We start from the raw sequence: 24,360 nt of genomic DNA on the forward strand, positions 1-24,360 counted from the left end.
AAGCATATGGAATTTAGGAATTACTGGAATGAATTTGCTTTTAGCTGAGACTGATGTGTAAGTGCACTAGGGTGTAGTCATTAATCATTTCATCTCATATAGTTTCTAAACCAAGATAGCGTCTTAGTTTAGCATGCGGAAAATAATGAGCTGCTCTGTATATCTTTTCCTTTTCTTCATTTAATGTGGGAGTTTAAGCCTGCTGTAGCGCACACCATGTGAAGCCAGCAGCGTTGCAGAATATTTGGTTCTTCCTCTTCTTTTGATGCTGGTCATTCCCTCTCATCACGCAAGGGTGCCTTCAGCTGCCCGCTGGCAGCTCAGGGCCGGGCTCTCAGGGGTGGTGTTGTGCTGCTCTATCACAAGGTGGAAAACTGGGACAAAGAGACTTGCCTGAGGCAACGGGGTGGGTTTGTGACACCACTGTGAGGAAACCCGAAGATTTCCTAAACCCTGTAAAATTGTCCCCGTATTTATTTTTTTTTTTTTTTTTTTTTTTTTTTCTCCACACTGGCTTTTCAAAAGGATTTCGTATCACTTAATAATCTACTACTGGCTAATACCTGTGTCTTCAAGTCATCACACAGCTTGTAGAAAACTGCTGCTGTTCGGATTGTCTCACACTCCAGGTTTTGGTGGATTGCAGATTTATATTTTAGCTGGGATCTGATTCAAATGAAGTAATTCCTGACTAAATCTATTAATAAACTCATGAATGCAGGTCAAAATGTTTGCTCTGTTTTCTCCCAGAGTGTTCAGACTGCAATGACAGTGGCTTTCTGCTTCCCTGGAAAGCGTATCCACCAGACTGGCTTTTAGACACGTTCCTCTGTTCGTTGAGGTCCTTTTCTAAAAACATTCAAGGTCTGATCTGTAAGAGCCTCTTTTCCTGACTAAAATTTGGATAAGCTTAATTGCCATATGATTTTTTTTTTTCTTTTAGTGGTAACTATTTAAAGAATTCAAATTAAGACAGAAGCCGGTCATTCTTGTTCATTTAAAAAAAAAAATATTCTAAGAGGTATAAAATTCTAGCCATACAAATTTTGCTAATCAGCTATGCTGCTTTTACTTTCCAAAACAAGCAGCAATTCCTGCTTTGGTCTCCTGGTGTTTTGAGATACCTTGTAGTCTTAGTTTTGTTGGCGGTGGGTGTCTTTCTATCTGTGGGATTTTTTTTTTTCTGTCTAACTCTGTATTTTTTGGTGCATTTTAACAGGTGCATGCGGTACTTGTTCAGGATAGAAAGTAGTGCAGAATGAAAAGAAGCAAGGGTGAGGCTTTTATTTGAAAGGAAAAAAAAAAAGAGCTGAGGAGGAAGTTCACTGCTGAAAGGGTTATTGTAATCAAGTTTATCATGGGAGCTTGCTGTTGTGTAACAGAAACTCTAGCTTGTCCATACCTGTCTTAAAGCATTACTTAATGAAGAAAGAAAACAAACCTACCAAAATATTTATGAAATACAATAAAATTTGTTCCCAAACTCTTAAATTTCAATACATTATGACAGTTCAGCTCCTTATTGGATTACATTTGTAGAAAGACTACATTTTTTAGAAAAGTGATATTTGTCAATTAGCTTGTGAGCGTGATCAGGCTAATGCTGAAGCACATGTCTCTGTTGGTTTAACAATATTGAAACTCATTTATTCAAAAACCACTTTAGCCAGAAATTATGTAATGTACAAGATGTCTTCCTCTGAAAGTAGCATATTAAAAGGTCTGCTATGCATCCAACGAAAATCTCTTTTTTTTTTTTTTTTTTTTTTTTTTTTTTCTTCCTAGTGAATGAGTACATCTGTACTGGATGTTCAGTTAGTTTTTTCTCTTGTGTGTGGGTTGCTGGCTCATCCACATGCCACCTTGAATTCTTCTGTAAAAACTGCCTTTGTCAATTCAATGCAGTCTAATACTCTAGCACACCTAGATTTTTTTTTTCTCTCAAAAATGCATAAACATTGTTTATTGAGTCATCTTCTAAAATTAATCTTTTTTTCTATACAAAGATCCTTCTCAGTTCCTCTGCAGCAATGATCAGGAGTAATTTGTGATTTGAAGATGTAGTAGCTGTTTCAGCTGAGACAATTATCAAAGGGGAGAGCAAAGAGAGGCTGCCAGTGTGACTACTTCTATGATTTTCAAATGGTATCTTGACCTTCTCTTTTTTTTTTTTTTCTTTTCTTTTCTTTTTTTCTTTCCCTCTTCCTCTGCCCATTTGTTGCCAGACAGGTAATTTGGGCAACATGTTTGCCTGGCTTCAAGGTGGACAAATGGATTTCATTATCTTGTGTTAACCTTTCAGTTATCCTTTCTGCTTGATGAGAGGCTTGTAAAGCAGCAACTGTAAGCGTGTGTTTGGTCTCTTTATGTTTTTTCTAATGGAAGAAGTCTCATGAGATGCGTATTTCTTAGCAGTTATCTAAATGGAGTTGTAGCAGTTTCACCCGTCTTTGTTCTTCTTGTCATTTGGTTTCCTTTTAATAATTCCAGGCACACCCTCTCGCTGTTACATCAGCATCTGTGTGTGATTCATGGATATCAGGGTTTGAAGAAATGTATCCGCTCATTTAGTCCACATAAAAATGGCTGCACCAAGTCGGACTCGAGGCTCATTGAATCTGATCTTCTGTTTCTGATAATGACCTAGGAAGGGATGTAGGAGCAGGGTGCAGTGGCTCTCCCCACTGTACTTTCACACTCACCAGCAATTCACAAGCCTGGGACATTTCTACGCAAAAGTGGTAACAGTGCTTACAATGCCCAGCCTTTACATCGTGTGTGTCTCTTTTGTATACCCTGTGCTCTAGAAAGGAAGGCGTTCATGAAAAATTTAGCTTGAGACTACATTAGTTTTACTATCTAACCTAGCTGGGGAAAAAAGTATTAGTGAGTGCTGCTTATTTTTTAAAGTTTGTATTCATAATAAAGCACAGTGTTAAAGCACATTTAATTTGTGTGTGATGGCTGTTGCATTAATTTGCTGCTGTTCCAGGTGGGATGGTGATGGTCCCTGAGAGGTGGACAGAGGTTAGGCAAGGGGGAAAAAAAAAAGATGTTTAAAAAATATATATCAGCCAGATTCATTGGTGTGTGTTTGTATGGGAGGTAGCCACATTGTGTACTGTGAGAGTACACACAAAACATGAAAAAAAATCTTCAGTAATCTAGGAGTTTGGGCTAGCCAACGATGTTAAGGATGTAGTACATAATGATTGGTTCACGAGGTCATTTCATTCAGTTTTAAATACTAACTTGGGTGCAAATTTCACAGCTGATACAGTTATTGTCTTTATTGTCAGTTCTTTTATGTAACCTGCATGCACTGCGGCTGGCGTCGTCCCACATCAGGCTTATGCTGCAGATGCCCAGATATATCTGAAACAGTTGAGCAGCAGAAGCATAGGAAGGTCTTGCTTTACGCAAGGATTGAACCAAAATTCTGGATCATGTTGTAAAAACCCCTTCTCCAACACTCCTAACTTGATGTTTTCCAAATCTTCAAGTTAAATTGCTTTCTTAGTCCATTTCCTGAGGAGTTTGGTATGCTCTTTTTCAAACTTTGTCTAGGTTGATGCGGTCGTCTTAAAAATGATGAAGGCTTGCTGGTTTTTAGGTAATTCCAAGCATACCCAAACTCTAAATGTCAAAGATTCCCAGAGGCCTACAAAAAGCCAATAATGAAAAAGTGAAGTCGGACTTTATTAGATTCCAGTATTCAATGGTCATTAAAGGAATCACCTAGGAAAGATGTCCACTGCTGAAAATGAGCAGCACAGGTGAAGGCAGAGCCTTAGAGAATGTGCAGGCATGGGAAGAAAGGGTTCTCAGGATGGAAATTCACAGGTAGAAGGGTGATGAGGAAGGGAACTGTGCCGCGAAAAAATTACTGAACAGGAGAGGAGGATGGAAGGGGAAAAATAAAAGGGAGAACTTAAAACAACTCTATGATTAATTCTTTTCAGAAAGGATAGAACGTTATCACAATAGAATAAACTGAAGTGTGAATATGTAAGTAATGGCTGCTGGGATATTGTCCTGATACAGGAGAAGGAAACAACCTGTACAGTCATCTAAGAGGAGAGTCAGTCAGACCACATTTAAAACAAGAAGCTATGGAGCCTGCAAATGAATCTAGAAAGCCAGCCAATGCATACTGTTTTCTACTTGTTGATCAGCAACATTCTGATATTGTCCAAACAAGTAGGAGAGGCTGCAATCTTGGCTTACCCAAAACAATTACCTGTTACTGTGATCTGATTATCATGCTAATAGTTTGGCTCATCAGCTTCTGAAAACCAGCTTGTTCTTTTCTAATACAGGTGAAAAATTCCGTGTAACTTTGAAAGATAAAGGCAACCAATTTAAATAGTTAATGAATATTTATCATCATGAAAATCCTGTTCTAGACACTTCTTCACCAACTCAACAGTGTGTATTTTGTCCTCCTATGCTCAGTTGAAGATGGGGGGGGGGGGGAGGAGAGAAAAGAAAAACATGTTCTCAAGTAGTATTCATCTTTCCTACTGCTTTCTGGAGAAAACCTGAAATTACTGTATTTGTCACATGTGGGAAAAAGATACAGAGACTTTAAAGACAGTTAAGTTCTTGGTAACCTCTGTACCCAATCTAGACAAGTTATAGACTCTGTCAGTGTTGTTGATCAGCCTTGAAGAAATCCCAGCTTGCGAAACACCTGAAAAGGCTAGCAGGTGGCATAACTTTAGAAGAGTTTTCTGTCAGTCTTCCTGAAATTATTAAGTGCCCTCAAGGGTTTGTAACTGAGTATTATATGTGGAGTGTTTCCCAGGTTCTCAAAACAAGGTGAGAGCTCAGTAACTCCATGTGCTGATGGACAGGGGAGTTGTCCTGATATTTAGCACAGAAATACAACTTGAAAATACGTAACGCAAAATTTTTAAATTTATGATTGGATAAGTGAAAGTTATACTTGGAGAGTGTGTGGCGTATGACCTAATGCTGTTCCCCTCTTGTCCAAGTACTCCTCCCTTGGGGTTTAATCACGGGGTGCTGGAGGCAGAGTTTTTTCACCTGAAGAAGGGAGGCCCCAGCTCTAGATCTTGCTTTCCTCGTTGATTTCCTGGTTGACTTCCAGTGCAACTTGTTTTATCAGGTTCTTTTCTTCTGGCAGAGATACATAGCTAGGTAGAACATGATAAGTTTTATTAATTTTGAGGCTGCTTGTTTGCTGTATCTTGCTTCTTCTTAATATTGTCCTAACATTTGCTATGTAGGTTGTGTAGAATTTGGGTGTTCTTTCTGTTTTAACCCTCCCAGTATGTATGAAACTTTGCAGAGTAAGGGGTTTGCTGTAGGAACTCACAGCTCTTTCAGAATTAAACAGAGTACGAACAGGGTATGTAGTGACTGGTGAAAATTGTCAGTGCTTGATTGCTGAAACGCTCTGCAGTCCTCAACCTTTCAGCCTTCAGCCTTTTGCCAGGATGTGTCCTACTGAGATGTGATCTGGCGTTGGATTCAGTTTACGCTTGCAGTTTACAGTTCAAGAGATTACTGGGCGCTCCTGGAAGCGTGGTGTTCGGTTCAACTTGCATCGTCGTGACTCAGCGCTGCGTTGTAGAAACATGAGTACTACGGTGAATGGTTTTGAGCTTAGGGGGTCAAGCCCTGGAGAGTAGCAGTTGATTTGGTTGATCTTTATGGTGGATTAGTATGCCTTTCCTAGATCTGCATGTCCAATTGTGTTTACATCTCTTTATGAACACACATAAATTAAAACCAGTTTTTGTCTGTTAACATCCTCTCTAAAATAGCTCTCAGTATTAATTTTTTATTTGTAGTTTTTAGACACTTGTTTGATCTTCAAAAAAAAAAAAAAGCATCAGTTGTCATTGCAAAGCAAAGAGTGATTTCTAGCGATTTTGAAAAAGAACCGAATTGCCTTCTCTAAATTGCGAACAAAAGCTTTGAAACAAAAGTCGGTGTTGGGCTTGAGGAGGAAGGGATGATTCACTAGTACCTAGGATAGGAAAGCTGTCTCCTTAGCCTGGTGCAGTGAGAAAAGCTCAGATATAAGGTGATATAGGTGCCTACCTTGAGCCCTCCAATTAAGAGCTATGTTCCTTATAGTACCTCTGTGTTAAATTAGACTGCTCAGATAACTTCATAGGTGATAGTTTCATCTTTGAGAATGGAAATGCTTCAAATGACTGAATTCACGTGTCTTATTTTCATCTGCGATATATTATTAAGAAGCTACTAATTCAACTGCTTTTCATTAAAGGGAAAATGTATTTTCTTTATATCTAATTAGGAATAGCATTTATGTGATGCTTTTATTTGAATTATGTGGGACTTCAATTTTTCTCCAAATACACTCAAGAGAAGTTACATATGATTCAGGTTTTGTTCCAGATTGTTTTGGTATTCAATTTAGCACTGCTTTTTTAAGAGGTATGGAAAGTACCGTGAGCCTGGTCTTCTGTAGAAGTCTGGTAATGCATGTTTTTCTTGTTCCTCAGGACAGTCCTGTAGCAGTCTAAGTGAATTTTTAACACTGTTTAGAAAATATAATGAACATGATACAACTTCCTAACTGTTACAAAAGGTTGCATGTGTAAGAGTGACAGCAGTATTATTCATTTGCTCAAGCATGTGTTCACGCAGTTAAGCAAGTCTGAACTGCAGTCTGAGGGGAGATCTTTTGAAAAAAGAAAAGGAAATGTTGGCAATCATTCAAAACAATAAAATTTGAGCATTGGCTACACAGCTTACATTAAAATAGATGAAACCAAATGATTGAATAAAAATGCATTATTTCAGTCTTACTGGTATTGTAAACATGATTGCTTTGATTAAAAAAATCTGGTCTAGAAAAAACCAGAAGCCTGAATTCTCTCTCGTTCAGGAAAGTGTTGAATCTGTGCACGAAGTGTAAATTCCTATTAAAGGAAAGTACCTTATGCACAAATTGACTTGATAAATGTGAATACATGATAAAGTGCTCTGCTGAATTAGAACCACTAACACAAGCAGAAAGAGCATTGCTTTTTATATGTTTAAAATGGTAAAGTAGCCTGAACAACTGAAACTTAGCACTTTAAGAGGTAAATTCAAGTAATCATTTAAAATATAAAGAATTAAGAATGTTTAATAAAATAGTTAACGTATTAAGAAATGAGGGTTAAGTCTTACAGTCCATACTTACGCAAGTGACCTTGCTTAGGTCCTGCTGAGTTCATTATGAATGAGCATGTAAGTTATATTTTCCTCTAGTAGGAAAACCTCAGTAGAAATTGGGAGAACTTTCTTCATGCAGTCAACAGTTTTGAAAAGAGAGTTGCAGATTTATTTTCATGAATAAATATGCCAATATGGAACTAGATTTTTTTTTTTTTTAAAAATGAAATTATATTAAATATTCTGTGAAAAGGTTCTAGAGAACATGGGCCTGCTGCTGAATGGGAATGGGGACATGATCACAAAAAACAAGGAGAAAGCTAAGGTGATGAATGCTTTTTTTTGCCTCAGTCTTTGCTGATAAGACTGGCCTTCAGCAGTCCCAGGTCCTTGAAACCAGCGGGAAAGTCCAGGGGAAGGCAGACTTACCCTTGGTGGAGAAGGAGCAGGTTCGGGAATATTTGAACAAAGTGGACGTACAAAGGTTCATGGGCTGTGATAGGATGTAGCCACAAGTGCTCAGAGAGCTGGCTGGTGTCATTGCAAGGACACTGTCAATAATTTCTGAAGAGTCACGGTGACTGGGAGAGTTTTTTGAGGACTGGAAGAAAGTAAACATCACCCCTGTCTTCAAGAAGGGCAGGAAGGAGGATCTGGGGAACTAAAGGCCTGCCAGCCTCATATTGATCATATTAATATCAATAAATATTACAAATAAATATATAAATATGATAAATATGGAAGGTGATGGAGCAAATAAGTGTGGAAACCACTTCCAAATATAGAAGGTCAAGACGGTGACTAGGAGTACTCAGCACGGATTTATGAAGGGGAAATTGTCTGACCAACCTGATAACCTTCTATGATGAGCAGAAGGCTTGGTGGGTGTTTTTATCTTGACTTAAGTAAAGCTTTTGACACTGTCTTCCACAACATCCTCATTGACAAACTGATGAAGTTAAAAACTACTCAAGTGGACTGCAACGTGGATTGAAAACTAAGCAAGTTTGCAGACAGTGTGAAACTGGGAGGAGTGGTTGACAGACCAGATGGGCGTGCTGCCATTTAGAAGGACCTCAACAGGCTGGAGAAATGGGCCAACAGGAACCTCATGAGGTTCAACAAAGGGAAATGTCAAGTCCTTCACCTGGGGAGGAATAAATGAAGACACCTGCACATGCTGGGGGCCAACCAGCTGGAAAGCAGCTTTTCAGAGAAAGTCCTGGGAGTCTTGGTGGACAAGATGCTGTGAAGATGAATGTGAGCCAGCAATGTGCCCTTATGACAAAGACAAACATCATCCTGGGCTGCATTAGGCAGAGCATTGCCAGCAGGTCAAGGGAAGTGATCCTTCCTCTCTGCTCAGCACTGGTGAGACACATCTGGAGTGCTGGGTCCAGTTCTGGGCTCCCCAGTACAAGAAGACATGGACATACTGGAGTGAGTCCAGTAAAAGGCCATGAAGATGATGGAGTGGAGCATCAAGGAGGACAAACGATGAGAAGTTGAGAGAGCTGCCATTGTTCAGCCTGGAGATGGAGAAGACAAGACTGGGGGGCGGGGTATGATGTGTGTATGAATACCTGACAGGAGGGTGCAAAGGAGAAGCACCAGATCATCCTTAGTGGTATCCATTGACAGGATCAGTGGAAATGGAGACAAATTGAAATACAAGAAATTCCGTTTAAGGATAAGGGAAAAAAAAAAAAAACCAACAAACCTTTTTTCTTTTATAGAGTGAGGGTCGTGACACACTGGAGCAGATTTCCCACAGAGCTTGTGGAGTTGCCATCTATGGAGATATTCAAAATCCGACTGGACGTGGTCCTGGGCAACCTGCTCTAGCTGACCCGAGCAAGGGGCTTGGACCTGATCTCAAGCGCTGCCTGCCAACCTCCACTCTTCTGTGGTTCTGTGATCTCTTAGCTCTTTAGAGAGTTCACCCTCAATTGCACCCATTTGGGTTTTTTTCTTTTTTTTTTTTGTTTGGTTGGGTTTTGATTTTTTTTTCCGATGCTCTTTCAGTTTTGGAGCATCTGGAGACATACTGATCACAAAAAAGGTAGTGGGTTGGCTGCAGGTCTGAAGCAACTTTTTATTTGTGGTGGTGTTTTTTGTTTTTTTTTTAATATATTTCATGGGCTTTAAAACTAGCACGTTTCACTTTTTCTCTACAATCTGGTTCCATTCTTGCATGTGTGTTTAGTCATACAGAGTGCTAAAAGAGTCTGTATAAATAATTCGGTATTAAATAATACAGAATTTAAAATGGATAACTAATTTCACATCAATAACAAGTATGGTAATAGAGCAAATGTATAACACCTTCTAACCCTGTCTTTCAGTCGTGGCCTGTATATGAGGAAGTATACAGCAAAATGCTTGAGCTTGCAGCGTTTTTAGACCTGCCTCGTTTTCCAGATATAACAGACAGCTGCTTTCTTCATCCAGACATGTTGTGCATGAAGTACTTGATGGAAGCTAATTTACCTGGTAAATATTTTCCCAAACCCGAACTGATAAAATTTTTCTTTGATTTATTAAACTCTAGCAAAAAAACTTGAATTACTACTTTAAAAATGCCTGCTCTTTCTCTTCTAATTTATACCTGTTTAAGCTTGACCTGAAAGATAATTTCTATAGAAAGCACCTTCATCAAACATTTAGAGGATGTATTATAGGCCCAGATATGCAGGGGCACTCTGGTGCTCGCTCTCTAAGGCTGTGGAGTGGATACTTCATTTCAAATCTTTCAGTATCCATGTGAACTAAGAGGCACTAGTTGAAGTCACTTGACTTACTAACTTTAGCTAAATGATTCATGAAGTTGCGACCTGATTGCTTAGTACTGGATTGTCATATATAATAGTGAATATATATTCTATAATATTACATATTAGCATTAATTTCAGTATTAACAAGTGATGCTGTGAGACAAATCAGCTGCTGTCTCACTTGATTTCCGATTTAGTTTTGAAATTGTATATTGCATTAATATTGAAAATTTTTGTTTATCCTAAAATTAAGTCTTGAATATTGAATTGCCACAAAAAAGACCAATAAGTTGTAGTATGTGAACCGTCTGTTGGGCTGCCATACTTCCTATCAAATACCACTGTCACTGAAGATGAGTTATACAGACAAATAACCTGTAAATTAATATTTTTTTTTTCATCAAAGCATTCCAGCAATTAATAGTTTGGGGGGTTTTATTGTCTTATTTTGCAGTTAGTTACGTTGAATAAAGCCACTTGGCTTTTCTGCGTACTCACAGTTGAACGAGGAGAAGACAAACAACAGATTTAGGGCTAAAATTCCAGAGTAGAAATTCTAATTTTGTAGTTTTACACCAGTGTTGCGCTAGAGCCTATAGAGGATCACATTATGTTTCAGATTTTGAAGTATCAATTGAATCAAAGAAGCAGCTGGAAATTTGGCATTTTCACATTTATTACAGAGAAATACAAAGCTAAGTACTCTTTGAAAATTACTGTAAAAGAAGAATATATTGTCCTTTACTTTTTCCTTGCAACTAAACTTTTTATTATGTAGAAGCATTTTTTTACAATTTGAAGAAGGACTACTGATGTTGTCTAACAACTCCTAAAAAATAAATTAAGCAATGAATTGGCTGTGCCTCTTAGGATGTAATAATAATAACGATGAAAGGGCCATTTTAAGTATCTGAAATAAAAGAAAATATACTGACAGTATTTATAAGAAAATTTGTTTGCCAGATTTTGTTTAACTTTTACTGTTACGTATGAGAGGATTAAAAATGAGTTCCTACTGAACTCTTTGTAAGCAGCAAGAGAGTATAAAGTATAGCTGGATTAGGTTGTACTTAGTCATACATTGCTAACCTTTGTGGAATCTGATGGTGATGTAATCAACTCCTGCATTTCTTGCTGAACAGGAAAAGTGAGAAATTTGGGGGATTTGTATCTGTGAAAAATAAGCATAGAGTAATAGGAGACTGTATAGATATCATACTGCTGCTTTTGGAGCTGTCGTTGTATCTTTTTGACATAACCCAGCTTTATAGCGTAATGCCACTTTTAACCTCGGCTGGGATTGTCTGTGCCTCGGCCAGGTTTTGTCGGGGTAGCAGCAAGTGTTGCCGTACCATGCTGGGCTCCTGTTCATACCCAGCTATAACTTCTTTAAAACTAGCCTCTGTTCCTCTTTGCAGTACTGAATCTGTCCTTGCATGGATGTTTAGTCAACATGCAGGAAAAAAGTTTGCGACAAGTTTTTGGCTTTTGGGGTTTTTTGAAACTATATTTATATAGATCTAAGATAGGTTTTCCCACGACAACGTTCAGGATGATCCAACAACATCATTCGAGTAACATCAAAACACTATTAAAAATGTGAATTTTTTTTTTCTGCATGTGAATATATAATAAGTCACGACTGTTTTCCATGTACGCACAGTGAAGGTTGCCTAGTATCTTAAAAAATACCCCAAAATACTTTTTAGCCTGAAAAAAATTGCTGTCTAATGGTCCTAAAAGACATAAGCATTGTTTTCCTCAAATGACCAACATATTTGCACTGTAAAAGTACTTCTAGCGTGTCTCAACATACTAATTTTAAATTTTTATTTACATTAATCAGATGAATTGCATAATTGGACTTGTCGAGTGGTGAAAAAGATCTGTATTGGAGAAGTGGATTTCCTCACTCTTGTGCCTGGAAATAAGTCAACAAGAAACGTGAAATACGATGTTCTTGCTGCAGCAGTTATTGTAGTTGTGCTCAAATTATTGTTTTTATTAGATGATCACTATGAATGGTAAGTGTACAGGCAAATCTCTAGCAAAGCCCAAATTTCAAATAGTGTAAATGATTGTCTTGGATCATTCTTCCTTTAGTAATATTAAATTTAAAGTATTTGAATTTTGATTAAGTTCAGTAGCATAAAACATACACTGAAGGCATTTTAGACATTAAGTATTGCTTCTTTTTAAAAATCATCAATTTGAATCTGAAACTTGGAATAAAATTAGGGTGTCATTTTTGTTGGTTGTATTTGAACTTCATGTGAAAAGTGCAGTATTTGGATCTATAAAATAGCCTGATTTTTTTTTTTCAGGTTACTTTCAGACTTTGCTGAAGAAAGAAATAAAAATAACAAAGAAGGTACATAAATATTCTAGTAGAAGCAGTCTTATGATTTTGTAAATGAAATAACTTTGTAATCAGGCTTAGAAAGACTTGTCTTATTGATCATTAAAATGTGTTTTTGTCATTTATTCTTTTAGGGCAAATCTTTATTCAAAGAAAACAGTAGATCTTGTTTACGTAAAATCGTCTCAGTTTACCTGCATAATTCTTATTGTACTGGATAGGGGAATTTGGTACACATTTTGCTAGGTACTTTTTTGCTTCTCCTTGTGCGTGTTTGCCTCTTGTTTTAGAATTTTATGCATGGTAGGTGAAGATGCATGGATACGCAGTAAAGAGGGAATGCACTTTGATCGTAAATAGTAGATAGTTATTATGGGCATCAAACCACGTTTATGATAAAATCCAAACTTGTTTAGTCTTGTTAAATAAAATGTCTTAGTGTGTAACATATTTCAGATGTAATCTATTTTCTTAGTCCAAATAATCCTGAGAGAGTGTGGAAAAGCTAGCAGCAATTAAGATAGAGAAGATAATGGTGTGAACATGGTTCTTTGAGGGCAGAAAGACCAAATCAAAGATTAGAAATCTTCGGGAAGATGTTCCATGGCCTGATCCAGATCACAGTTGAAGATAAGATCAAAGATGTGTTACAGTGGTTTATCTTTTAAGCCTTCCATCCAGTTTTGGGTCCATTTGACCCTTCTGTTACTTTTTAAAAATTTAAGTCAATAATAAAATCGGTGTTAGCCATGCGTGAGCACAATTACTGCTGTATCTAGAGATAGTCATCACTGTTAACTAAAACCGGTAATTCTCATTTTCAGGTGGATACACAGACTTATTTTTGGATCTTTTTTTTTTCCCCCCCTTTCATTTCCCTTGAAAACTTGAAGTATGTAATAGTGACAAGAGTAGAAGTTGTGCAACTGCTTACAAGCTGAGGCTCAAAGCCACTAACGTCTTAATGGGGTTTCTCCCTTATTGACAAGTCTCATTGCCCTTGGGAATTAACAGCTCATTCTTTGCCCACTTTTTACTTTAAAATCTGCTGGTGCAAAATGATATATATGCAATGTTATGTTGTCCCTATCCTTAAAATGTTGGGGTGACAGTGAGCAGCTGTGCAGAGGAGCTGATGTGAGAATTTCTGTTAGAGCACTGATTATTGCCAGAGCTCAAAACTGCCTCTGGCATTTTCCCAAAGTTAGCGCACTGAAATGAATAATGGTTAATACTGAGTTTTAAAGATCCAATTTATGTTGACTCCATTCTCAATTTAACTATCCTTTCTCTAGTCTTTTTTTTTTTAATTAAAAAAAAATAGTATTTCAGTTCCTACAGTTTTTCAAGACAGACTGGAAGCTGTACAGTAGATAGTTGTAGTTACCTAGTGTGTTTGTGTGTGTATGTTCTGTGAACTGCACACATACACAGTACTGTTTATGTTCAAATAAAACATGTGACCGAGATGCATATATGTATGTGTGTATCACAGAGCTGTGTATTTTTCAGTCAGCTCAGCTATATGAACATCGGACCAGCAGTACTGGCCAGGTAAACAGTTGTTATAGTGTAGCATCATGTCCTGACAGTGGTTTTGCTTGTGACAGATGCTTAATAATTCATAGGAAGTTTAAAAAAAATTTCTGTCACCCCACCCTGGAATGCTCTCCCAGCACTTTAGGGGTACTTAAACCTCTGGGTTTAAAGAGTTCGTAAAAGAAGTTGTATCCACACCTTTGAATTTTAAGAACTACTGAAGGGTCTTTCTTCCCTTCATTTGCCTGGTGCTTTTTGAGTCCATCCATATTTCTAGCATCTAAGACATCCTGTGGCAGGATAACTTGAATAGCAAAAAGGCAGATAATACAAAACGTATATAAGCTTGATTATAAGAACAGTATATTCACCTTCAAAACAGTTTAAACAGCTAGCTGGCAAAGCTAAGCATCACATGCAGTGCAGCTGGGGTGATGGGGAAATGCAAAGCCTGGTTAATTCACAATGCAGATAATCCACCCACAGGTAATGAGAGTTGATTATATTTTAAGTATATAAATCTACACCATAGTTCTGTTCGAAATTCTTATACTTACTGTACCCAGTTGGTTTACTTCAGTCCTGTGCCTCTTTGGAGCATCGATGATAAATGTGCTGTTAGAATGCCATATGCCCTAATGTTCTTGCATGTGCTGGTAAATATTTGTTCCCATATCAATGAGTGAAGTTCCTGTGCTCAAAAACATGGGAAGCTGATACGAAGTGAGTACAGTTGTCTAGTCCATCCTTCCTGCCCTGTAACATTTCAAGGGTAGTAGGATAGACAGGGGGGAGTTGCTGAAACTATTTGAAATCTTAAATCTAAGCTTGTTTAGATCTTATTTGTTTAAACCTAACCTTGATGTATAGTTTCCTTAATCCCTTGAAGTTAGCTCTCAAAAAGATGAAGGCTACTTCACACTGTGGAGATCTAGTTCACTTGGTAGAGAGGGGGTGGTTTCAAGGCTTAATTTTCAAAAAGGAGGGAAAAGGGTTGAATTGTGGTAAATCTATGAAATTTATACTAAGCTAAGCAGCTTCTTTGCACTTCTTATGACATGCTGTTCTTTCACTGCATTTCTGCCTTTCTTTTTCTTACAGAATTGTTAGATCAGGTGTGTCTTCTTAAAGCACATAAAATTCAGGATAGGTTTGCATACAGGTGGAAGATGCAGGGTCTAACTGCGTGAAGACCACCTTCTGTGTATCACATGTTTCTTTGACTTCTTCCCAACCTAAAATGTGAATGTTTTATTCAGGTGGTCCGTATTTTGAGTTCAAAAAGTGGTACAAGGTTATAAAATGTTCCTTGGATGTAGAGCAAAAGAAATTGGACGAAGAAAGAGCCAAGTAAGAGGTTTTCAAGTACTTCATCTTTTTTAAGGTAGTCAGTTTTATATGAAATCCTGACTCCCACAGAAATTAAAAAGGTTAGGAATTTGCTCCATATTTCCATCCAGCAAGCTTGGGTGAATAGAGCTATTAAATCCCTATCTTAATTTTTTATTTACGCTCATAATATTTATCCAGCATATTAATTAAATGCTCATTTTCTGTGACAAGTAGCTTATACAACTGAACAATTAACTGATTACAGTAAATCTAGGCTTATGTGCCTCCGTTTGCCTTCTCTGAAAAAAGACTTCCTAGATGCATTGGGGGGGCAGTGGCTTTTAATAGCACTAACCATTAGATTATTCTGATTTTATTTTAATAGCTCTAGAAGTATTTCTAAGAAATTACTATTCTTCTACTTATTTGCTCCAGCTTTCTTTTTCCTAACAATTCTTATGTCTCTTACTGGTAGGTATCTGTGGAGATGTGAAAAGCCACTGTTTTATTCAGCGCAGAAGAAATCTAAAGTTCTTAAGAGAAGACGTGAGTAAACTTTGCCTCTTCCCAGCAACGCAGAAATCTGCTCCAACTTTTCCCATCATAGAAAATCTGCGGCCCGGACTGTGATAACATTTACATCTTAAAATACTTAATCTTCTCTCTTTCATCTCTGGGTGCAATTACTGTAGTACTGTTTTACAACCTGTGGCTGGAATTCTTCAAACAGACATTTTCCTCATGCTTAACTGAAACTGCCTTTGCCAGTCTTCCTAATGACCTACTGAACCTCATCTCAGAATGAGTACTCTGTCCTCATCTTCACTGGTTGGTCAGCTGCCTTTACGTAACTGCGATCTTTCTGAATTGTTGTTGGTCTTCCATAGCTTTCCAGTCCCTTTTCTCCTCTACTTCCTTGTATCCTTTGGTATGGATATCCCAGTATGTCCTTTGGTAGACCTTGCATGTCCCTCTTCTCTCCCACTGCTTCTTGCAGTCTTCTGTAGAAAGTGAGGAAGCCTTGTCTGAACGTGACCTTACTTAAACAGCTAGCTATACGTGGTCAGAATGCAGGTACATCTACTTTATTTTAGTAGCTCTAGAAGTACTTGAAAGAAATTACTGTGCTTTACCTTAACATAAAAGCAAACAAACAAAACAACAAAACCCCCACTTATCTGTGGAAATATGGAAAACCAGAATTTTATTCAACCAAAATAGATCTGAAGCTCTTCATTCTACATTTAATGGTATCTAGTAAGCAGCAGATATTTGGAGAGAGATGTTAAGTGTGGCAAGTGATATTTTTCCCTTTATATACTCTTCCAGTTTCTGGAAGTGAGTGGTTCGGGGACTTCTAAACAAGTTGAATAATCCTGTTTGGTTTGAATAACTCATGTTGGATTTCTCTTTCAAGAATGCAATTGGTGTTTCTTGAATGTTGTTAGTCTTCAAAATTCAGTAGGGGTGATCCTTCAGTCAAGTCATGTTCTGTGGAAAAACACACTTAGGTTTGTTTATTTCAAGCTGATCATTTGCTCAGATGTCCTTTAGTTCCTGTGTTTATAAGAAAAAGTGAATAATGATTCATTGTTCATCATTTCTGTGGCACTCTAGATTCCTCTTCTGACTTAGCTTCTCTTTGAGCTAGAAGAGGACCACTTAGATTACGGAGCTTTACTACTGGCTGTTGCAAGCAGGAATATCACGTAGTGCCATTGCAACTGGGCAAGATTAATCTTAAAACAAATTTAAAATAGTAGAGACAAAGAATACCTACGCAAAGAGTGCTCTAGAACACTTAGTGCCAGATACAGGTTTTCAGAAACTTTCCTCAGCCTTTGTTTTGATGGTAGATTTTAGTGTCCTCTTGAAAACTATGATTCCCAGGCCTTGGATTACTTTAGGATGTCTTTTCTGCTTTTTTTCCAGTTTATGAATTAGCTTATTCAGATGCAGATCATAAAAAGAAGTTGAAGCTCCAACAACAGTGTTTTTTAACCTGCTTTTTATCCTAGGAAAACATGGCTTAGGCGGTCATATTGTGTGTGCTGATCTATCATCATATCTTCTTTCCCTTCTCAGCCTCAGTAACTTATGAAAGTTTCTCATTCTTTCGCTAGCAGTGGGGAAAGGTGAAGTGGGTTGGGTTTTTTTTTGTTCGTTTTTTCCCAGTTGAAATTTGCACTATGAGAAGTTTAACCTTAAATCCATATGGGTATGAAACCAGGCTTCCTTAATTCTGGTACACAGGAAACTACTCAAAAGATCTTAGCCAGTCTGAGTGATAGCATACAACCAGGTAAATACAGAGAAAGGCATCCTGGCATGTGTCTTCTATCAGAATAAAAATACCAGCAGTATCAAATGGATTTTACTGTTTTTACTTGGGGAGTCCTTTTTGGAGTACCTCAGTATTAGTATCATTAGGTATGAATTGTCTTTAAATTTTTAAATTGTTTTAAATTGTCTTTCAAAATCTTTTCCCTAAAGCATGTGATGGAGTTGAATTTTAAAAGGAGTGGAGACAGACCTTCCAAGGTTTCTCGGTATTCCATACAGAGGTTTAAAGAAAAAAGAAATAAAAACTAAAAAAAAGGCACAGATACCCTATTTTCTTCCTGTATTAATCACCTCTAAACAGTATTCTAATACTTAATACTTTTGACTTGGTTTTTTGTTTCTATTTGTACAGAAATGGTTGTGAACTTACAAAATCAGTTTGGCAAGCTGTCTGGTTCAGTGCGACCTGCTGAGAAGCCAAATCCTTCAAGTTTTCAGTTACGTTGGTCTGAAGAAAACACAGATGGGAGCTGTTTTCACGGGCATAGCCTGAAGGGAATTTTGCAAGAAAAATGTGGTTTACTTACCGCCATGAACCCTGACTATTGGCTGTGTACAGTTAAACTATGTACTGAGAAGTAAGTATTCAAATTTTTGTTAAATACATTTTGGAAAGTTCTCCTGACAGTAAAGTGCTATATGCATTTTTACAAATGACAACTATGGGGTGTGTACACACCTATGTATTCACATATAGTTAAAATCATTTGTAGAAAAGGGCGTGTGTGAAATGGTTAGTCTTGGATTGGGAGTAGACAAATTGTAATATGAAGAGTGATCAAAGTGAGCTTTTGAGAAGAGAGGAGATGAGACAAAATCAACAACTAGAGTCACATGGCAAGAGTAGCAGCTAGATACAAATATTCACTTCCTTCTTCATAGTATTTTAGAAAAAACTTGCACCACAGCTCTCCAGAGAATGGGAAAACAGTTCTGTTCCTCTCTCCCCTGGACCCCAAAAAAGCATAGGAAATTAATTTTTTAAATCACTGTACTTCTTTTGTTGTGGCCTTAATCAAAATTAAAGTTAAAATTAGTATTCAGAGTTCAAATAAGCAGGCAATTAATGCTTCCAGAACATATTTTAAAAAAAAAAAAATTATGAGTGAAAAGGACTTATCACTATTTCATCTAGGCATATCGGCAATCAACAGTTGTATTTTGCAAGCAGAAAAGTAAAAGATGACATTTCTTTTACTGGAAAAGTCAAATAAGAAATATGGGAAAAGAAAACAGCTTGTGCTATTAAGGAAGTTTAGTGTCTGTCTTTACTAGAGAACTGTTCCCAAATCCTGACTTTCGCAAGTGAAAGGGATTTTTTTTTTTTCAATTAAGAGTATATCAAAACAGTCATGCTATTTGTTATAAAAATTATTTTCTTTAAAGGACCTAAGTAGCAAGGAGAATGATAGCCCAGCTAATCCAGCCTTGTAGAACGTTATAGGGATATTTCAGTACCTGCCTGGTTTGTGTTGAACTTCTCACTGGTCCTTTAATATCTTCTCCTCTTGTATCAAATTGAGCAAAAATTGGTGAATTTTCTGTTTGGTGGGTGCTGGCAGAGAATCATGGCCAGAGACAGGGAGCAAAAGCCCTGCTGAGGGAGCATAGGAGTTCAGCAGCATTTACTCCAAGGAATCAAAAATATCTAAAATAGTGTTTCTCACAAACTCCCTTGGTGGTGTAGATAAGGCTTCTGGATCATAGATCAGATTTTGGTTCTGCCATTGGTTGTATCACGAAATCCTAATCCAGAAAATGAATGTACCGGTGGGTATCAGTGAAAAAGATTAACTTTGCAGATGGATTGGATTCTCCTGAATTTCTCATGTGTGCAGTTGGAGGGTGTTTTTTGGAAAAGAGGTACGTTAATGTGAAATGAGTTTTCATTAGCACATTGAATAACATCTTAAATCTTTATCTGGTATATATTTCTAAATGTCAAGCTTAAGAGAGCAACAGCCCCTACAAAATCGTGGTGGTATGCTCCTGATTTTTAAGACGTTAAATATTCCCCTTGAATATAACTGGCTTTTACATGTATGCAGTCTTTTCTGTCTTTCAGTGGATTTATTTGCTTATCTTTTTTTTCCTTTTCATATTACCTTTCACATATCCACTGTGACAGAAATGGGTTGGAATAATGTAAACACAGTGTTATATTACAAGAGCTTTGGTTGTATGGATTCATTCTTTTGTATGAATAAGAAGCTTTTTTTTTTTTGAAGGGAGGAGAGGTAATAATCCTTTTACCACAAATTTGCGTAAATCTTGTGTACACACTGAGTGGATATTTTGGTGTATGCTTGTGTGAATAATATTTCATGCAAAGTCTGTTTTTAAGCCTGCATTTTAATATGTAATATATTAAAAAGTTAATGGCAAACTGTCATAGCCTTCATGAAACAAGATTTGAATTTAAATTCTAACTGGTTAAATTTCCCATTATATCATTTGCAATGCAAGTAGTTAATTATACATCTGACACTTACTTAACTGTGGAAAACATCATCTCCTTCCTCAGATATGAGGTTTTATCTTATGAAACTGTGTGTATGTATAATAGAACTAAAACCAAACTTAGAAATTCTCTAAAAATCAGCATGGTCTAACTCGGACTACTGAAATGCTTTAATCCTAGGGCTAAGGTATGATTTCAGTGTGGGCAAAGCTGAGATCGGTCAAATGGTTGGTAAAATGCTTTTATATTTTACTTTATTTTATTTTAAAACTTTCAGTTTTAAACTGGATTCTAAATTAATTTGGTATAGAAGTCTTTAGGTGATCTATGATGAGGTATTATAATGTGTGGAAAATGTTGAGAAAAATGGATTTCACTTATTACATCTAAATTTAAAATCACTTGGGATTTTTTTAGCTCTTCAGAGATGCTCTTAAGGTAAATCGCACAAAATGGGGCAAAAAGGTCTGTGTGTTTAGGTGCTCTTGTGAAAAGTGTAACTGTAGTTAATAGGTGGTTTACAGTATTGATGTAATTTATGTGTTTGCCTCAGAATATACAATATCACTCCCTTCCACCTGCCATGAAAACTGAGATTTGACACCTAAGTTGCCGTAAGAGCTGTAATTGCTGAATCTGGGGTTAGGACTAGGACGTAGCAAAATGCCTTAATTCATATTAGCCCAAAAATGCAGATTTGGTTCAGCCAACAACATCTCTCAGTGAAGCTGGAATTTAGCCTTGGGATGTGGGGTCAGCTAATTTGTTCTGATGCTGCCGAAATGTCTGATTTAATTTACTTTTTGTAAGAAGTCGCTGGCAGCTTTTGGGCAACATGAGGTAGGGCAGACGATGGGATGTACAGTGCAAGAGACCTAATTTCAGATTTCCCATCTGCCAGACTTCGGGAGGCTTTAAACAAAGACTCCGCTCCCTGTAGTGGGGCTTGCGTGGCACTCCAGGACGGGTCCGTCTGTTCCTCCAGTTTGAGGTAAAATGTAAATGTTCGTTGGGCCAGAGGGAGTGAGCAAATGACTCTATAGTCTAGTAATTAGCACACTTGCCTGTAAATTGGGACAGACAGGTTCCAGTCCTTGTTCTGGTGAATATTTAAGACCGCTGCTCTGAATCAGAGGGGAAATTTTAAACTCTGCTTCTCCACATCCGAGGGCAATACCTAGTAAGCTAGACGATGCATAGGGCTTATATGGTGAATAGCACCTAAATCCCCATATCAATGTGAAGGTTTTTTTTTTTTTTAAAATGAAATAGCTGAATTTTATACTATTTTAAACTTATCACTTTTAATAAAAACAAATTTGGGCCTAACCTCAAACAAGGTATTTTTCCAACCTAAATTGCTGAACTTAATGTTTATGGATCAATCTCTACAGTCTGTCCTCTGTGTCATCTTTTGTTCAGTCTGACACTTGTTACCAGCAAGTCTGGTCTGCTATTTTCATTAAATACTTCATCAATAAAATCACCTCATCATTTTCATTAACATTTTCACTGTGAAAGCTACAAAATAATTAAGCAGAAGGCTGCTACAGCACTAATTACTTTCTGTCGACCTGGTCAATGTTTGCCCCAGTGTTTCCTGTGTTATTCCATTGACTTGCACTTAGCTTTTCTCTCCTGTTTCTAGGCAGGTAATTTATAGTTAGCCCACAAAGGCAATGGACAAGAAATGGATGGGTTATAATCCCATGGCATAGTGTCAGGAATAGGAGAGGGGACCATACAGATAGCGTGGGCAAAGAATAGAGAAAAGAGCCTGGGGTGTCTGCACTGGATAGTCTTAGAAATTTTAAAAATAGATTAAGGTAGCCATTTTCACACTCTGCTACATTTGCTAAAAGCTGGCAGAACGAACACTGGTTCAATTTAGTCCGGAAAGGCAAAGAATGCATTCTTTGCCTGGTTGAGTATGGTCTTGATTCATAGTGCAAGAAGCTATATGGGCTTCTCCTTCTTACCGTGTCTACACCATCTCCGAACATGTCTTGGTCCGATCCTCTGCTTCAGGGTTTTGCAGGAGTGGATCCCTTCACAGAATCGACATTGTAGACCACAACTGTGATTTATGCTGTTGGTAAAATGTAGAGTTTTCCTCTAATTACAATTAAATATAGAAATGCTAGCTAAATACTAACTAAATACACTTGTAATTTAGGGCGCTTTTTTTTCCCCTTTCTTTTCAGATTGTGTGGTCATCTGGCTCATTACAGAGAAGTGGACTTTCCCCAGAGTTACCATTTTGTGCTAAGGTTATTCTCCTTTCTTCTGAGGGTAGAGCCCTCGTATATCCATGACGAGGTGTGTGTGATAGAACACAAACTTTTTAATAAAAAACTCTATAAAAAGCCAAAATACAACACAGGCCTAAGGAAGTAAAAAAGCCTAAAAATAACAGTATTAAAACTGTGTAAATTAGTTGGTTGGATCCCAAACCATGGTATTACATTTAAACTTAGATTGATCCTTTTGCCTGCATGGAAATTTTTTGTTAAGATAGTAGTGCTGAGATCTACTACTGTACTTTAGTTGTAGTGTCATTTTATCTATAATTTAAGTCACTGGTTTCCATCTGGGAAAGTTACCAAGGGAATTGTTTATCACAATTTATTTCCTCACTTTGCATCAGAGCCAACAGGAAGCTATGAAATTACCATTTTTTGGCATAATTGTACATACTTTGAGTGTACCGGACAGCACGTTAGCATCTAATTACATTGTGAGATTTTTGCAATTAAAATATTATCTATTTTTGTACCTACTGTTGCAGGACAGCGAATACATTTCTAGAAAGTAATGTTTACTTTGTTTTGAAATAGCGTGTTAACAAATAAAAGGAGCAGTTGGTTGATGTTTTCACTGCAGTGCGTTTTTTAGTCATCGTTTCTAAACAGGCTGTTCTGGAGCAACTCTGGCACTGTTTCCTACATTTCCTTCCATCCTCTGTATCTCCCAGTCTCTTGTTATGCCTGAGCCTCTCATTCTAGTTAATACCTTTCAGGTCCATGTTCCACTCCAGGCTTCACAGATTTTGCAGCTGCTTTTATACCTGGAACTGCCCATCCTACTTCTTGTGCAATGGTAACTGCCAGGTCCTCCTGTCATTCTTCTTTTGCAACGCTACTGTCGTTTGAATTTCTTCTGACCGCTTTATGATCCAGCATCTTCAGCAGCTTGTGCCTCAGCCATTCTACCAGTTTCTCATGCTTGATCTTATTTATGCACTGTGTTTTTAAAGTGTCCCAGGCAACGTGTAAATGAGGTTGGGTGCTGCCACTACATTAAAGACACCATAACATATACAGATGTTGAACAGAGATGTTGAGTAGATCCCCAGATGAATAACGCTGCTTTCAGTTGAATGAAATAAAATTCAGCAACTCTGACCATCAGTACGGAGTACAGAAGTTGCCAAATCTATTTGGTCAAAACCAAAATAAACAGCTGTTTCTAAGTATTATTATAGACAAGAAAAATGGTGTCTGCAGACTTCAAAAAGAGTAATAGCTTCCTTCCTGAGCAAGGGCTTCAGTGAGATGTAATCTGGGAAGGTAATCAGTTCAGCGAGTAGACTCTGAGCATGATGGAAGGGTTTAAAATCTGTTGCAGTTAAATCCGTGAAGCTGTTGTCTCAAAATTGAGAACAGGCAAATGATAGGAGAGGAGATGTGCTGCCCTACCTGTCTGGAGCAAAGTGATAAAGCAGTATTTCAAGCACAGGTAGAGCAGACAGGACTATTAAAGGTAAGTTGTAATAGTTACTTGGAAATACTGGCAAACCAGGAGGCTTTGCTGGCTCAGTAGAGGCAGGAGGTAATTGAGCGCAGTGTCCTGATTTAAGGTGACAGAAAAGACACGGTTTGGGTGGAAGTTTTTACTTTTTCAGATATTTTAAGTAGTTATTGCAGAACAGGGATTTAGAGCAATGGTCCTATAAAGTGATTGTAATATGCAGATGAGAAGGCATAGTTTTAGCCATACAGAGCTAACTGTGCGTGATGAGGGAAGAGCAGACTGAGCTGTTGTTGTATGTTAGAGATTTCATAAGTGTGTACAGTTTCACTGAATTTCATAAGCATCTGTTGCCACGTTGTGCTAGATACCTCCGATTTCTAACAAGATGTGTCTTGAACTGATGTTTGCATTAATGGACTCGGAATATACCAATTCGAATCTCATCTTGTGTCTGGTGTTTATGTTTTAAAATTAGCCATTATCTATTATGTTTGACCTCACCTGAGTGAATTACTAAAGTTTGTAAATATTTGGTAATATATAATTATTCGTTGTTCTTGTTTTAGATGAGTATTTTGTATCAGTTAAAAACCTACAGAAGTGTAATACCCATTGTCAGTGTTTTCAACAGCGCTTGCTCA

The 24,360-nt window shown here is 37.5% G+C and overlaps 1 protein-coding gene across 3 annotated transcripts in view; it reads left to right on the plus strand.

Annotated features, from left to right (window-relative positions):
• Positions 1 to 22,835, plus strand: part of TAF1B (TATA-box binding protein associated factor, RNA polymerase I subunit B) — a 50,303-nt gene extending 27,468 nt beyond the window's left edge. For 2 of the 3 annotated variants that reach the window (XM_087776319.1, XM_087776318.1), the window contains exons 9-15: positions 9,504 to 9,651; positions 11,779 to 11,956; positions 12,257 to 12,303; positions 15,090 to 15,180; positions 15,638 to 15,708; positions 17,858 to 18,083; positions 22,171 to 22,835. In XM_087776319.1, coding sequence (XP_087632445.1) covers positions 9,504 to 9,651; positions 11,779 to 11,956; positions 12,257 to 12,303; positions 15,090 to 15,180; positions 15,638 to 15,708; positions 17,858 to 18,083; positions 22,171 to 22,363 — 954 coding nt within the window. In that variant the 3' untranslated portion in view covers positions 22,364 to 22,835. Of the gene's footprint in view, positions 1 to 9,503; positions 9,652 to 11,778; positions 11,957 to 12,256; positions 12,304 to 15,089; positions 15,181 to 15,637; positions 15,709 to 17,857; positions 18,084 to 20,867; positions 20,958 to 22,170 lie in introns of all 3 variants that reach the window. The other variant, XM_087776317.1, reaches the window with a different exon arrangement.
• Positions 22,836 to 24,360: the final 1,525 nt, after the last annotated feature.

The sequence above is a fragment of the Nipponia nippon genome, unplaced genomic scaffold, assembly GCF_047370975.1.
Source record: "Nipponia nippon isolate SJK-2023a ecotype South Korea unplaced genomic scaffold, ASM4737097v1 scaffold_4, whole genome shotgun sequence".
NCBI classification, from domain to species: domain Eukaryota; kingdom Metazoa; phylum Chordata; class Aves; order Pelecaniformes; family Threskiornithidae; genus Nipponia; species Nipponia nippon.